The sequence below is a fragment of the Epargyreus clarus genome, unplaced genomic scaffold (assembly GCF_041222505.1).
Source record: "Epargyreus clarus isolate Ecla_fem2 unplaced genomic scaffold, WU_Ecla_fem_2.2 ptg000009l, whole genome shotgun sequence".
Classification (NCBI taxonomy): domain Eukaryota; kingdom Metazoa; phylum Arthropoda; class Insecta; order Lepidoptera; family Hesperiidae; genus Epargyreus; species Epargyreus clarus.
The window spans coordinates 5,332,321-5,346,677 of NW_027332217.1; the positions used below are offsets into that span (position 1 = coordinate 5,332,321).

Below are 14,357 nucleotides of genomic sequence, written 5' to 3' on the forward strand. Positions count from 1 at the left end.
TTATTTGTATTAATTAGAAAATTCTAATATTAAATGTACGCATTATTCACACAGAACTTGACTGGTGCACTACAGTGCCCTTTGTTTTTTGCGTACCCCAAGCGAGATGGCATGCATTTGCATGTGTAATGTTTAAAACGCATTACCTCGCAAAATTCCCACGACGTGCTCGTGGGAATTTTGCAATAATATTTTTGTATACGATTTCTTTCGTAAGATGCGATTAATACTTTGGCTACTTTGCCGATGATAAATTGTCCAGCTACTGTTTTCTTCACTGTTTTAATAAGTTAAGAAAATTAATGAATTAATGTTGATTAGTCTAGATATTAGATTAGTAGATTAGTTAGGGTGAGTCATCATTTTCTCCACGAAATGCTGGTTTCGTTTTCCTAATAATGCATGCATTTGGAATTAAGCTGTGCATCTGTATCTACATTTGATATAAAAAATGGCGAAAAAAGGGTTCAAGGTGTGGGTACATATTATAACGAAGAATGTATAAGTATTATTCAATTTGAAACGTACTTTTTATAAGAACCTACACGCGTTGAAAACGTGATTCTACCTTACGACGTAGGGTGCATCTTTCGTGCTACTTCAAAGGTCTTCCTGAGGAAGTGTCAAACCGCGGCTACGGCTTCCTGTCACCCTTCCCACCACTCCCTGCCGCAGTAGGGGTGTGCAGAGGGTGGGAGTCAACGACCTCGAGTCCATGTTTGCGATGCGATTTTGAAGACACAAATATCAATTGTTGATTTATTTATTTTATTACGAACGCTTATTTATTATGTATTGTGTTAAGAATTTTAAAATCCCATTAAAATAAGGAAGTCGATACTAAATAATACTTTGAAAAAACAATAATATTATTAAGATTATAATCGTAATTATTAGATTTCATCGATTAATGAAAATAATATGTATAATCACCGTAAAAATATAATTTCTTGCATTAATTACTTTAATTATGTGAAATTGGATTCAGGTAATAAATTTACTTTATTTCCTCTAAATAAGTATTTTACTAGGATGTAGGTAGGTACATGTTTAAAAGAATATTACCAGAGTAAAAAGCACTCCTCTTACCTAATATACAAACATTGCGATGCAGGCACGGGCTAAATATAGGGATATGTGATGTGAAGCTTTTACTTTGGGTTCGATTTCCAGATGTATGAGTGTTAGGTGATTGGTTTTGTATATCATCATATCAATCGATATTGATAGTGTAGAAAATATACCTTATGCTCCGAATAGAAATTTAAAATCGTTTAGTGTGGCTGGTCACGGATCGAAATTGGACCTTTGTGCGTTTAGGGTTGTTGTGCCAAAGAAGTTGTTAAATGATTTCAAACGTCTTTTGTTCCAGATTCCTTAGTCGGAGTCCATTGTACCCACGGCCTGAACCGCACCGGCTACATGGTCTGTCGGTATCTCATAGACCGCCTCGGGATGCCCCCCGCCCAAGCTATCAAGAGTAAGTTTAGTTCAAATAGTCAGTTTTTTAGTTCAGAAATAATAACCACAAATTTAGCAGTCCGTTATCAGTAAGTTATGTTTAAATATGTTGTAGTTTAAAAACTAAAATAAAATCACGCTTTAATGGCCAATCGAACTAAAAAGTGGAAAATATTTTTAACTGAAGGTATTGTTATGTGTTGTTGTTCTATTGCATATATTTGAAGGATTAAGGTTAAGGATATAGGTAGATACAGGATAAGATGTATCAGTTTAATACCATTGTTTATTTAAAAAAAATCCTTCGTCGTCATAGGGTAAATTTAAAAATGCATTTATTTACGAAGAGCTGAGGTTAGGGTTGCAACCTTTTTTTTAACAGATAAAGTATATTGGTTATTATAGGTAAGAAAAAAAGTACTTAGTATCAAAATAAGGTACTCTTTATATATCTCCATTAATATATTTAAGTTAAGGGATGTCGCGTTGGCGAGTGACGACATCGATTCAGCACCAATCGATAAATGTCGTTTAAAAAAAAATACTTATGACTAAACTTTTAAATCAAGTCATGCGAAACAAAGTATATCCGTGTACTTTATTGTTGTCATAAAGTATAGAGTACAATTACCTGAAATAACGTACAATACTTTATTATAAAGTACGGGTGGCAACCCTAGCTGTAGTCTTGAATAAACAAGAGGAAAACGCATATAATTATCCTAATTTGTTGAAACATTTCATTCACAGAGTTTGAAAAAGCGCGTGGGTACCACATGGAGAGGCCGAACTTAGTAAACCATTTACTTGGATAAGTCCGCTTTCAGGATTATTTAGCGAATAAACAGTATTTGTACCCGTAAAAATGGAACCAGAAAAGAAAATTTGATATTTTCGATTGAAATATTAATTGTCAAATATTTAAACTGCGTCAAGTAATGCGTGCCTACAAAGTGCAAGTAATGAATGGAATGGGAATTTAATAAAGTTTTCATTTATTATTAACTAGTTATACCTATAGTACGTTTTTATGTTACATTTGTAAAAGTAAAAACGTAAGCATTTACTTTGATGCAGTTTATGTGTTATGTATTTTAGTTTAAAGTTTTACATAAGAATACATATACATATTATTTGAATTTAACTTAAAATCAGTGACGTTTTCATTTCATAGATACTTAAATTAATTGTATATGGACTTTTCCATAGTTATTTTTTGGTGGGTATTATTTAATAAAATTAACTGTTTTATACGACTTTTTTGTTTTTATGTGTACCTAATTACCTAAGTAAGATTTTTTTATTTGCTTTAATTTAGGATGATTTAGTAAAATTAACTGTCTTGTATTTTAAGAGTTATTTTAGTTATTTACTGAGTTTTATTTTAAGACTACTTAACTCAAGATTTCTTTATTTCATTGATTCTTCTCTTAATTGATAACTTATCTGAGTGATTATTCCAAAATTTATAAAATACATATAATATTAAAATTTTCGTTAGGTACATATATAAAATATATACATTAAATATTATAAGGAAGTATATGTATGAGTACGAGCATAAAATTAACACGTACTCGTATTGCTCTCGTAAATTCATAGTCATTTCTTTGCTAGGAGTATGACACAAGAATCAAAGATTTGCATGTTAATTAAAAATATATTTTCATATGATGGATGCATATTATGCTCGCTTGGTTCTTACCAAAATGATGTGGAATTTGGAGCAAACGAATGATCAAAGAGCATAATAAAGTCATGAGAACAAGTCTAATTATGGTGGGATCGGTAGGAGCACGTATAGTGACGTGAATTGCCCGCACGTGCTTGATATCATCGAGATGGGAGAAGATTGCCGCCTGACGCGCCGGGGACAGCGGTGGAGCTTTAATATCGATGACTCAATTTTATAAGGTAAACTTTAAAAAACACCAGAGCAAATTGATATAGGTACAGAAAATGAGGAGGATATAGCTTTCAAGGTATAACACCCTTCGTGACAGGTGGTACCACCTACGCACTTATTTGTACTTTAAAATGGCCATGTCAAACTGCCGTGTTCTGGTTTGAAAGCTATGATGACGCAGAAATACCTATCGTACGTTCTAATTATTAGCCTATTGCCTGTTTATAGATAGATGGCCAAAGACCATTTAAGATCGGACTGGATACGTCCTCCTTTGCTTCGCTTACAAAATAAGGTCGCCGAGTCGGCTAAGTCTCTCTTTATAGATTTCACATATATGTGAAAATATGTTGTCTCAAAGCAGATAGGTTTCTGCAGTATGTTTTACGTCTACCAACAAAACAAGTAATTTCTAATATGCACATGATAATTGCATTTGTACCACCACTTTGGATGGTCGATAATAGTCAATTTCACTGGCTTGTCAGTATCTAATATAAGGATATAGAAAATAGTGATCATTTAACACCAAATAAGAACTTCCTTTATGTTAAGTATATAATTATATGTAATAACTTTCCATATCATTATTATCATAATTCCATAAGCACCTAATAAATAGTTATTTAATTGACTTTGTTCTAACATTGATATTGACATAATTATGGGACTAACATTAACCATCAATTAAAAAAATATTATTTAGTTTTTGTGATATTTCTTAGTCTGTTTTCTAAGTGGCAAAATTTACGTTTCGATAACATCAGATGGTACTGCAATAAAGAGACTGAAGCATTGTTAATTTTGTGTGTAATAAAGATGATTTTCTCCCGTCTCGATGCCCTTAAGATTATGATTACGAAATTTTTCGTGTCAGCATTTAGGTGCATTCTTTGGCATGTATGATAGTTAACTTTTGTTTCTTCTAAAACGCATGACATATGTTGTACAAATTTGTCTATTGTTTACATTTGTACTATAGACAGAAATATTGTAAGAATCTATTATTTTAATGAAAATCTAAGAAAGCTCTGGTGCAACTTTTTGATAATATTGAAATGGCAACTGAGCATGCGGTTCACCTGATGGTAAGTGGCTATTACTACCCATGGACATATGTAATCAACTCCAGATAAGACTAGATTCCTATGCGAGGTTTTTCCACATGCGTTACCCCTGAGTATTACAAAGCGGACCACAGCAGCGCTCACACTAGCAAAAATATGTTTCCAAGTTTTATATAAGGACTTACACATTTCGAGAGCGAGATAAATCAATCGTTATCGATATATTGGAAGACTTATAGCATAGGACACAAAATTCCGGTAGTCGCGGACACTTCTAGTTTACACCTGAACCGATTTCTACAAATAAATCAGTATAAAGATGAGGCAGGTATGTCCATTGCTCATTCTGTCGGCGTCCTACTTTCGGAACATAGGTATTTTCCGAAACAGAAACTGACTTATGAGCTGGTGTTTGCGTTGTAACGTTCTTCGATATATTTCTGGGCTATGGGTACAGAAGTATGTTCGAATGGTCGAGGTTGTCTCTGATTTATTTGTTGTCGATACGTGGTAGCTTTCTCGTGTCGTCGACTGTAGTCGTAGTTATTGCTCTATTGTTTGACTCCCGGGCGCAGATTATGAGTGCTCCAAGTAATTTACTTGTAACCGCCATGTATTGTATATCGGTTTCTAGAGTTAGAGTCGTAATGAATTGCAATATACTCGCAAGCCGCGTGACCATTTACGGTGATTTAGGATGAAAAATTGCCGCAAAGAGAATTTATGTCTTGAAACGTGTTACACCGCAAGATTCATATTTGCTTTTCTTGACGGAACGTACCTACGTTATGATGTCTAGTGCCAACTGACACATGAACACCAATACATAATAAAATAAAACCCTTTAACAATATTAAAGTCCTTTTACTTTTTTAGTACTATGAAACTTGCAAAATAGCGTTTAAATTTATGTGGAAATAAGATTACGATGAACGAGATTTAGAGTTCTAATTAGATATTACTACCTAAGAAATATGGTCTTTATTTCTTAGTAATTGTGGTAGTAGATGTTAATTGCGTATTTCTCAAATTAAACCAGGTCCCTAAAACACTTTTTACGATATTTCAAAATACCGTAACATTATTGACGAGAGGACGTAAATTAGGTCCACTTAGTTAGTTACCAATAAAACGTAACATCTTAACTGCTGTTATCTTATATTTAGTTTCGAATCTTAACTACCTGGCTTCCGTCGAGGCATATTTCTTCAGATCCTTCGCCTTGAGTGACGTGGATGACTATTTAATTTATGTCCATTACCTTTGAGCCTTTTATTTTAATGCGCTCGTTTACTTTGGTGACAGTGGGTGACGCTTTGGGCGCCATTTTGATTGTTATCTGTTTGCCGGGCGTTGAAAGTAGCCCATAGACTCATAGGTCAGTTACATTGTTCTGTTTTTTTTTTGTTTTTGTTAGGTCAGTGTTGCTCTTAAATAGACGAATAACCATATATACTCCCAACCTCATACTATAGATTCTGTATAAGACCATTTTAACGGGTCATTTCTTTGTTTCTTTGCATAGTAGACTTAAAAAACCTTAAACTTTATCTTCATACCTATTCTGTATGAAGATAAAGTTTAAGGTTTTTTATATTAAAAACAGAAGACTAGTTGGTAGTTAATTCAACACTAAAATCCTTTAACCGAAGATTACCACCAATCGTCTATTTAAAAACTGCTCAGTTCACTGGTTCCATATACATAAAAATTTGCAGTGTCGAACTTTCGACACTAAAGTAAAGGCTAAGCCGAATATAACGCTGAGCTAAATCGCTTCCATAATTGAAGTAGCCGGAACGCTATAGCTATAGGGATATTACTCCCGCGATCCTATTATCGGATCGATAATTCAATCTGGCTGATATTGTCTGCCCGCCGGAGGCTTCGCAGTGCTTCTTAGGTAGTGTGGGTGCAAAGACTAATCGGGCAGGTTGGGCGTATTGATGCCACTAAACATATTATCTCCGTGAGGGCAAAGTTTATATTGTGTTTTTATTTTAATTGTCCTTGCATTATATTTAGATATTACATATTAAATTATTATATTACTATTTGATTAAGATGACCGAGTGTCAATTAATTGTGCTCCTAATAGGCACCTTTTATAAATTATTATTAACAAGTAACTAAAATATTTATTGTTTATTTTAATTAATTTGGCTCTTTGCCTATCGCGTAGAGACATTATTTCGGATATTTAAATAATAAATTGCATAACATAGTTTATTTTAATAAATAATTATTTATTAATTTAATAGTTCTGTTTTATAAATGTTATTTTGTAGACTTTGCTATTTTCGTCTGTGCGCCCAAATCACAAAAAATATACTCGCATCCTTTTTTAAATATAAAGTTGTCTACTAGAGTAAAAATTAGTTTTACAAGAAATACCTTTTTCAATAGGCACTAGATGCCTTAGCTTGCATACTCTATGACTCGATATAAAGCGATTAATAAACTGGATCGATTAAAAGTACCGACAGAAAAATTATATCGTGATCTTAATTTGGAGACAATTAAAGGGCTTCGCCGCAACGGAAATCGATCCCTGAATTGTGGAACTGGGTCGTATTTTAAGTGTAATCCTTATATTTAGAGTAATACCAGCTTTTTCTCGTATTGATATATCTGTAGTAATTGTAGGCTCCGTTACTAATATAAGAATCGATCGACAAAAAATATAGGATTACAATTTTAAACGTGCACTTAAAATATAAAATGTTTTGGTCTAGTGCCGTGTTTTTTTGGGAGTTTTTTACAGGGGTTAGACATTTCCATGGTTCTGGTTTTCATTATATTGTATAATGAAATTATTCCATGACAAATAATGAAATTATTCCAGTTTAAGTATCACCTAAGCTCATCGCGTCATCACTATGAAACGTTAACTGTTACTTTTACGGTTTTGTAGCAGTCTAGCGGTGCTAGATCTGGCTTGAAGAATCTAGTAAGATTTTTTAAGCAGGTACCTATTAAATATGTGATGGATTTGTGTTGAGTGTGTGTGTGTGGAAATATGTCCTGATTGGAATCCATTACGGATGTCCATCGGTGCCTATTTGTAGGTATACTTAATATCGATACATTGTTTTACTAGGTATATCTTTACGTTTGATAGCTACCTACTTATATTCAGTCGGAAAATGTTAGCAACCACAGACAACGGAAACGAAATCGATTGCAGGAAATGAACACTTTGGGTCTTCACGACAGCAGTTTCAATATTATTGTAAACCACTTTGTTCTTGAAGCACACTTGTGCCGTTCTAAACTTTAGCAAGCAATCGACCATCTTCGTCAAGGTTTTCATAACACTATAAAAGGAAAACAATTATAATAAAGGAGGATCGATAATTGGACACAAGATTTAACACATAAAATCGCGAATAATATGTACCTAAGTAGCAGTCAAGGCACGTAATTCCTAACAAGACGAGTGGTCCTCTACGATCATCGTAAATTTTACTACTCAATAAAGTTGTTTTCGACCATTAGTCATTTAATAAAGTAGTCGTACAATCGAATTGATTATTTTACCAGTTAATTAGACAGTTTTATGACTCTTATCTTGACTTTGGGTAGTTAAATAAAGAATATATTGTTCTGGTGGTTAGACAATCCGCACGGCCAATTATGACGGCAATATACAACGGCGTATCTGTCATTAATTACTATAATGGTTTGATTTGAAAAGGATTGTGGTAGGAATGCGGATGTGTTCATCACACTCGACATTGTATCGTTATATTTGTACAACCTAGTTAAGCTAAGGTTAAAACTTTATACTTTGGACCTTTTTGAAACAACAAACTACCCGTATTTACTACCGATTTCTTTGAAAATTTTTAAAGAAGAAAAATAAGTACTTTACGAGTTTATTAGGTGGGTATAAATTTTGTATCCCTTATTACAGAGGCCAACATTCCTTTGTTTTTCTCTCTTGGGGAAAATAACCACATGATATCAAGACTGCCTTACAATTTATTTAAAGTTCTTGTTCCTTACTGCCAATTACTATAATTTAAAGAAATTAGTCATCCTTCACGCTCACAGAATAAGCATTTTAACAATATTTTCAATCTGTAAGTAGACCCTAGAAATCTATTATCGACCAGTTTACAACTATTCAAGTAAGAATACATTAAGTAATTGTCGAGACACCTACCATAAAAAAATTAACGAGTATGTATGTCAATTAGAAAAACAAATGTATTTTAGGGTTATTTGTTAAAAAATATGTGTACGTAAATTCGTTCATATTTAAATACCACCAAACGAAACAAACAGTAGACACAGGAATATGCGAGTGTAAACTCACATACCTACACATAATTTTATGATTAACTAAGCAGTAATTATGATTTTATGTGCATACCACAAATTGCCGTATCATTAACATAAATCGGCATCATTATTTGCAATCGTTTCCGCAAAATATAATTGACTTGAAGCGAACTTCATATGGAACAGGTTAACTAACTCATGTTTTAGCTTCAGTTAAAGTAAGTAGTAATTTAAAGATAGAACGTCATTTGGTTTAGTTGCGACGGGGTTAGTACTATACTTTTTTTAATTTGTAAATATAATTCATATGTAACTTACAACAAAATATATTTTTTTTAATAAATAAAAGTACAATGCTTTTAACGATAGAAACATAATAATAAACAGGGCGTAAGGTACACGGCGGCTTCCTTTTTTGTAAAAAAATTGAGACCAAGTAACCACTTACCACCAGGTGGATTACAAGAACACGGGCGTCTAATCTACGAAGTGAGGGATGGTTCACTTACCATCCTTTCGCCTTTCCTTACTTTGTCCGTACTCCCAAAGTTAACCCTAGAGAGGGTGCTAGTCTTACTTGAGTTCAGCTATGAATGCGATTTTATCCTTAAAGTCTAAGTTGAAACGCTTAGTGTAAGTTTCTTTACCTTGCTTACCTACTGTCAAACTTTTAATTTATAAAGTAGCCCATAACACTATCATGGCTTACAATGGCAACGAAATACAATTTCTATTTAGATATACGAAGCATCTTGAATAAAAAATTTAAAACGTTTTTAGGTATAGCATTATAATTTAGATAGGGGTTCTATTTACAGCTGAAAATCAAGAACTGCTTTTTCCTTCATTCTTTAAAAGTATGACAAACAATAAATTAAGTGAAGTTATTCTAGGTACTAAGTAGACAAGTTCTTGACGCGTTCCGGTACCTATTACTCTGACTGTACGCAAATAACTCTTAATTACACGGGATGCTTGATGGACAAGTACACACGACTCGACGGATTCGCTCAGTGTAATAATTATCCTCATAAATAACCGTTTGTTTAGTATTGATGGATTTATTGATTATATGCTTGTTTCAAGGTTGTGTTGAGATGCCGAAGTGCTTTTACCAAGTAGTTAATTAGAGATGAATACCATGAATTACCTGCAAAAAATTTCACAATACATGTTTGATTTAACAAACCGTATATTTGCTAATTTTAAAGGAAACAGTGGTATTTCAAAATATTATTACGTTAGGTATTTTTAGGTTATCATTTGAAATTGACAGAGGTACAACATGTACACCGACTTTTTGCGTGAAATAACTAACTTCATCAAAAAAAATCAATGGAAGGATGTGGATGTTGACTGACTTACATAATAATATGATGCGACCGTCCTATGTTCATTATTAATAATAAAATGTTTGTTACTTGTATCACATAAAACACACTACTAAATCTATGAAGCTTATTAGTTCTTATTAGTTGTGTATAAATGTATAACTTCAAACTACTATCAGGCAGACAGGACAGGACACAAATAATACAAAGAGAGCCGAAATAAAGCAAAAAGAATCGAATGTCAAAAACCAATCCTTACGTTTTATCAACATTGAATAATATCGATAGGACACAGGAAACGATTTATTAAAATTTGATCGCTTGATCACAGTCTATAAAAAATAACATTGCCTTTGTTAACGTTTAACGCGGTTCATTCTCGGCTTGTTAATATTTTTTATTAACTTACGATGTACACATAAGAACAAACAGGTGATATATGTGTATCTGATAGATGAGTGACATTTGTATTGTGTTCACAAGTTTTATTAGAAATATTAGATAATAAATAAACGAATTTCCGAGAAGAATGTGCAATGAAGTGAAACGAACGATTGATTGCACATTTAATATCAGCTTACAATTAGTAACAATACTAGACATGTACCTATAATAAATAATTCCGTGTAATTACGCTTTGGAGCAGCGTGATAGAGTATGTTCTAGACCTCGTCCAGTTGTGAGAGAATTGCAGATGCAGAAAGGATTGCTGTTAACTATATGTCGTGTAAGTACAATAAGATGATATTTAATAAAAAATAAAAGGAAAAAATAAGTTTAGCTGGGATTTGATTTTGATATTATAAAAACCAACACTTTAAAATTAATTATTAGTATTAAAGAAACTTCAAGGCAATTACAGGTTTACAAACGATACGACAAAGAACTAAACAATTGAAATGGTTTCATAATCGATAGATATAAAACCAATAAGAAATTCGAACGCCGTACATAGGTAATGATTTAACAGTAAAGTTGGGACCTATTATTGGATGTGTCCATGGGCGGTAGTACCCACTTACCATCTGGTGGACTGTATGCTACTCCTATATTCTAAACAAAATGAATGGGTTTTACTTATCGAAGCATGACACATGTATGATCATGATATAAGGAAGTTCTTAAAAAATGATATGTAAAAAGAGATGAAAAACGATATCTCGTTCATTTTTCGTAAAGCATAAAACAAGAGTACAGTAATCTATACAGTGACATCAGGACGTCGAGGACGATTATTCGTCGTTTTTCAGTAAAGAATCCGCAACTAGATTCAGCCACTTGAGCTTCCCAAGTGGGATTGGAATTGTCGATCGACCTCTTGTAAGCGGCTTAGACGGCCTTGTTCTCGAAAAGACGCCGTGTTTGTCTTCCGTCTGCTTTACGACGAATATTATGACCGAGAATTTGCTTTGCGCAGGGAATATAAGCATAAGAAAATGTAAAATTATAAGAAGTTCGTCCAAATCTAGATTACATGCCATACATTACATACTACAAAAAACCATAACTCCTCAAAAATCATATAACTAAAACTTATACCTAATTTTAATTATATTTAAGGTTCAATCAATTTGAATATATAATTTAATGCAACAAAAACGTTTTGGATTTTCCTTTCAAACTTGTAATGGTCGTTAAAGATATTATTAACTAATATCATTGAAGTGTGATGTAACTAAATGATTTTAATGAAACACACCAATAAGTGACGACAATCATATTTTTTATATACAGCTGGTTGCATAAGCATAGACTTTTATCATACAAATTTGTAGAACACATATACTCAGTAACCAAAACAAATAGCTCAGTACCCTTACCATGAGTTTTTACGTTTTGACAAGTATGACTGTTTTGGTTATTGTTTACGTATTGGCCCATACGATTTCCTAGTTCTGACATAATCCGCTAGGGGAGCTGATTGGAAATTGTATGGGCAAATACGTAAACAAATATCAAAAGAGTCATATTTGTCAAAACGTAAAAACTCATGGTAAGGGTACTGACCTCCGAATGGCAATAAAAGACTGCCTCGCAAACAACGTATCGAGATAGTGTTCGTAGCAGTGCTACGGGCGTAGATTTCTTAATATTGAAAAGTTCTTAACATCCATTCAGTTCTTAGCAAGATGAATTTTATAGTTATTTTTAAAAAGTGAATAACATTAAAAGTATCTTATAAAAAAGAAGGGGCTCGTCCGGGATTCGAACCCGGGGCCTCTCGCACCCGAAGCGAGAATCATACCACTAGACCAACGAGCCATGTAAGGGATGATCCAAATTAAGGATGTGTACGGCCAACCGGGAATATTGTTGAGAAGAGTAACTTGTCTTTGGGTTTAGGAGGTTGATCGTATGTATAATATTTTTTAAACAAAGTGATTGAACGGTTGCAACCCCTTTAAGTACCACTGTTGGGGGCTTGAAGCTTTCTTCACCACACTGCTCCGTAGGAAAATCGTGATGGAGATATTGAATAAAATATAGACATTTCTCTATTTAAAAATACTTTATGAATTGTGGGCTGATCCTTGAAATTTAGAGGAATTGTTTTGAGAGATACATACTAACACTATATAAAATAATGTAAATCAAATAAACGCCACAAAATTACTGAGGCGGTTATTTGACGACGCTTTCAGATTAAATGAACCATAACGTGGAAAATCAAAACATGTTATTTATAATATGTTCTCATTCAACAACAGATTAGAATATCCATACCGCCCGTCGAAGCGTAACTAAATCTCGGATTAATCTTATTAATAGACTTGTAAAAATTGAAGTCAAATAAAACATTTCTCTATGTCGTATGTCTATGATAAGTATAATCTATAGGTAATTAGGTAGTAATATATTGAGCTTCGATGTTTTCTCTGTCTCATTAATGGGACATTACTCTTGCTTTACGGATTTGAACCGCTATTTATAAACCAGTTGTATAATAACAAAAATGGGACTTTTGTTTTGGTATACTATTCGAATTATTGTAATGAAAGTAACAGCTAATTAAGAACATTAATATAAATATCTGCGCATTTAATTTATAAATCGTCTACTCTATTGTAAAGAACAGAACATCTTTTAAGACTTACATGGAGTACTCTTATGTGCAAAAAGTGCATAAAGAATTTCTACAAAGCTGACGATCCATTGTTTACTCGTCTGCTTTTTAAAACGACTGGATCTGATGTCTAGATTTCCCATATGCAAATATCCACATGAATTTAGGAGAATACTTTGTGCAGATTTTAAATTCAGTTCTTTTTGGAAAGCCTCTATTAGTATAATATTAAGGATTTCTTTTGTATGCGATTATAACTGTTACATATCCTACAGGAAGTTAGGCCGCTGTCACATTCTTAACTTCGAGTTAGTATAAAAATATAATAATGTAAATTCATTTCTATTTTATGATATTTATTTCTATTTCTCAGTTTATAGCGGACGGCAGTTACTGCGTTTCTTCATCGAGTGTATTAAGTTTAAAGGACTAGTGCAGTACAAAATAGGGCTCGTCCGGGATTTGAACCCGGGACCTCTCACACCCAAAGCGAGAATCATACCACTAGACCAACGAGCCAGACATACGGATGCACGAACAAAGACTTTGTTAGAATATAACAACAAAAGCGTGATTTACACCTGAATAAACGCCTATTTTATTACCGGCGTTATTACTATTTAATATGTAATAAATTGCATGAGCATAAGATAAGTGATGGAGTAAAATAATACATATAATAAATAAACGTTTGTGTGTTTATAATATCCGTTTGAGAATTATTCGGACTTACAATCATTTTAGGCCACAGATGCATTGCTACCTTTTTTTTTCTTAACGAGGGGGAAACCTTCAAAAGGTACCCGACGACGTGAGAGCGACTCCGGGTTATGTGGAATTCTTACCGCACTAAACCCCCCCCGGTGGCCGTCCTCAACGCTTGATCTCCGACGGAACGCAACCGGAGTCCTCCAAGCGCGTGACCCAATCGCACAACCCCGGAAGCCCCCTTTTAGTCGTCTCTTACGACAGGCAGGAGTTACCGTAGCCCTATTCTAGTCCCGGAACTACAGGTACAATATGCATTGCTACTTAATTGAGGAGTAAACTCAGACGCCTCGTATCTCTCAATTACCACATCATTCGAATCAAAACAAAATAACGCGTAAAACTGCTGTCAAAAGGCAGAAAAAGGGGTGGCGATGGTGCCTCCGGAGTGAAACCATAAAATGCTCCACCACCTTTACAAGTCTTGCTGATGTTCTTGTATATAACAATTTTATTTTAGATCAATGTAATAA

At 33.5% G+C, this 14,357-nt stretch overlaps 1 protein-coding gene and 2 non-coding genes across 3 annotated transcripts in view; 1 reads left to right on the forward strand and 2 right to left on the reverse strand.

Annotated features, from left to right (window-relative positions):
- Ptp-h (protein tyrosine phosphatase) overlaps positions 1-2,717 on the forward strand; it is a 55,521-nt gene extending 52,804 nt beyond the window's left edge. Inside the window, exons 8-9 of the mRNA XM_073076500.1 lie at positions 1,373-1,480; positions 2,212-2,717. Coding sequence (XP_072932601.1) covers positions 1,373-1,480; positions 2,212-2,276 — 173 coding nt within the window. The 3' untranslated portion in view covers positions 2,277-2,717. The remainder of the gene's footprint in view (positions 1-1,372; positions 1,481-2,211) is intronic.
- A 9,525-nt stretch (positions 2,718-12,242) lies between these two features.
- Positions 12,243-12,314, reverse strand: TRNAP-CGG (transfer RNA proline (anticodon CGG)). Its single transcript has one exon. It is a non-coding gene; the product is annotated as a tRNA-Pro (tRNA).
- A 1,249-nt stretch (positions 12,315-13,563) lies between these two features.
- On the reverse strand, positions 13,564-13,635 carry TRNAP-UGG (transfer RNA proline (anticodon UGG)). Its single transcript has one exon. It is a non-coding gene; the product is annotated as a tRNA-Pro (tRNA).
- Between the last annotated feature and the right edge of the window lie 722 nt (positions 13,636-14,357).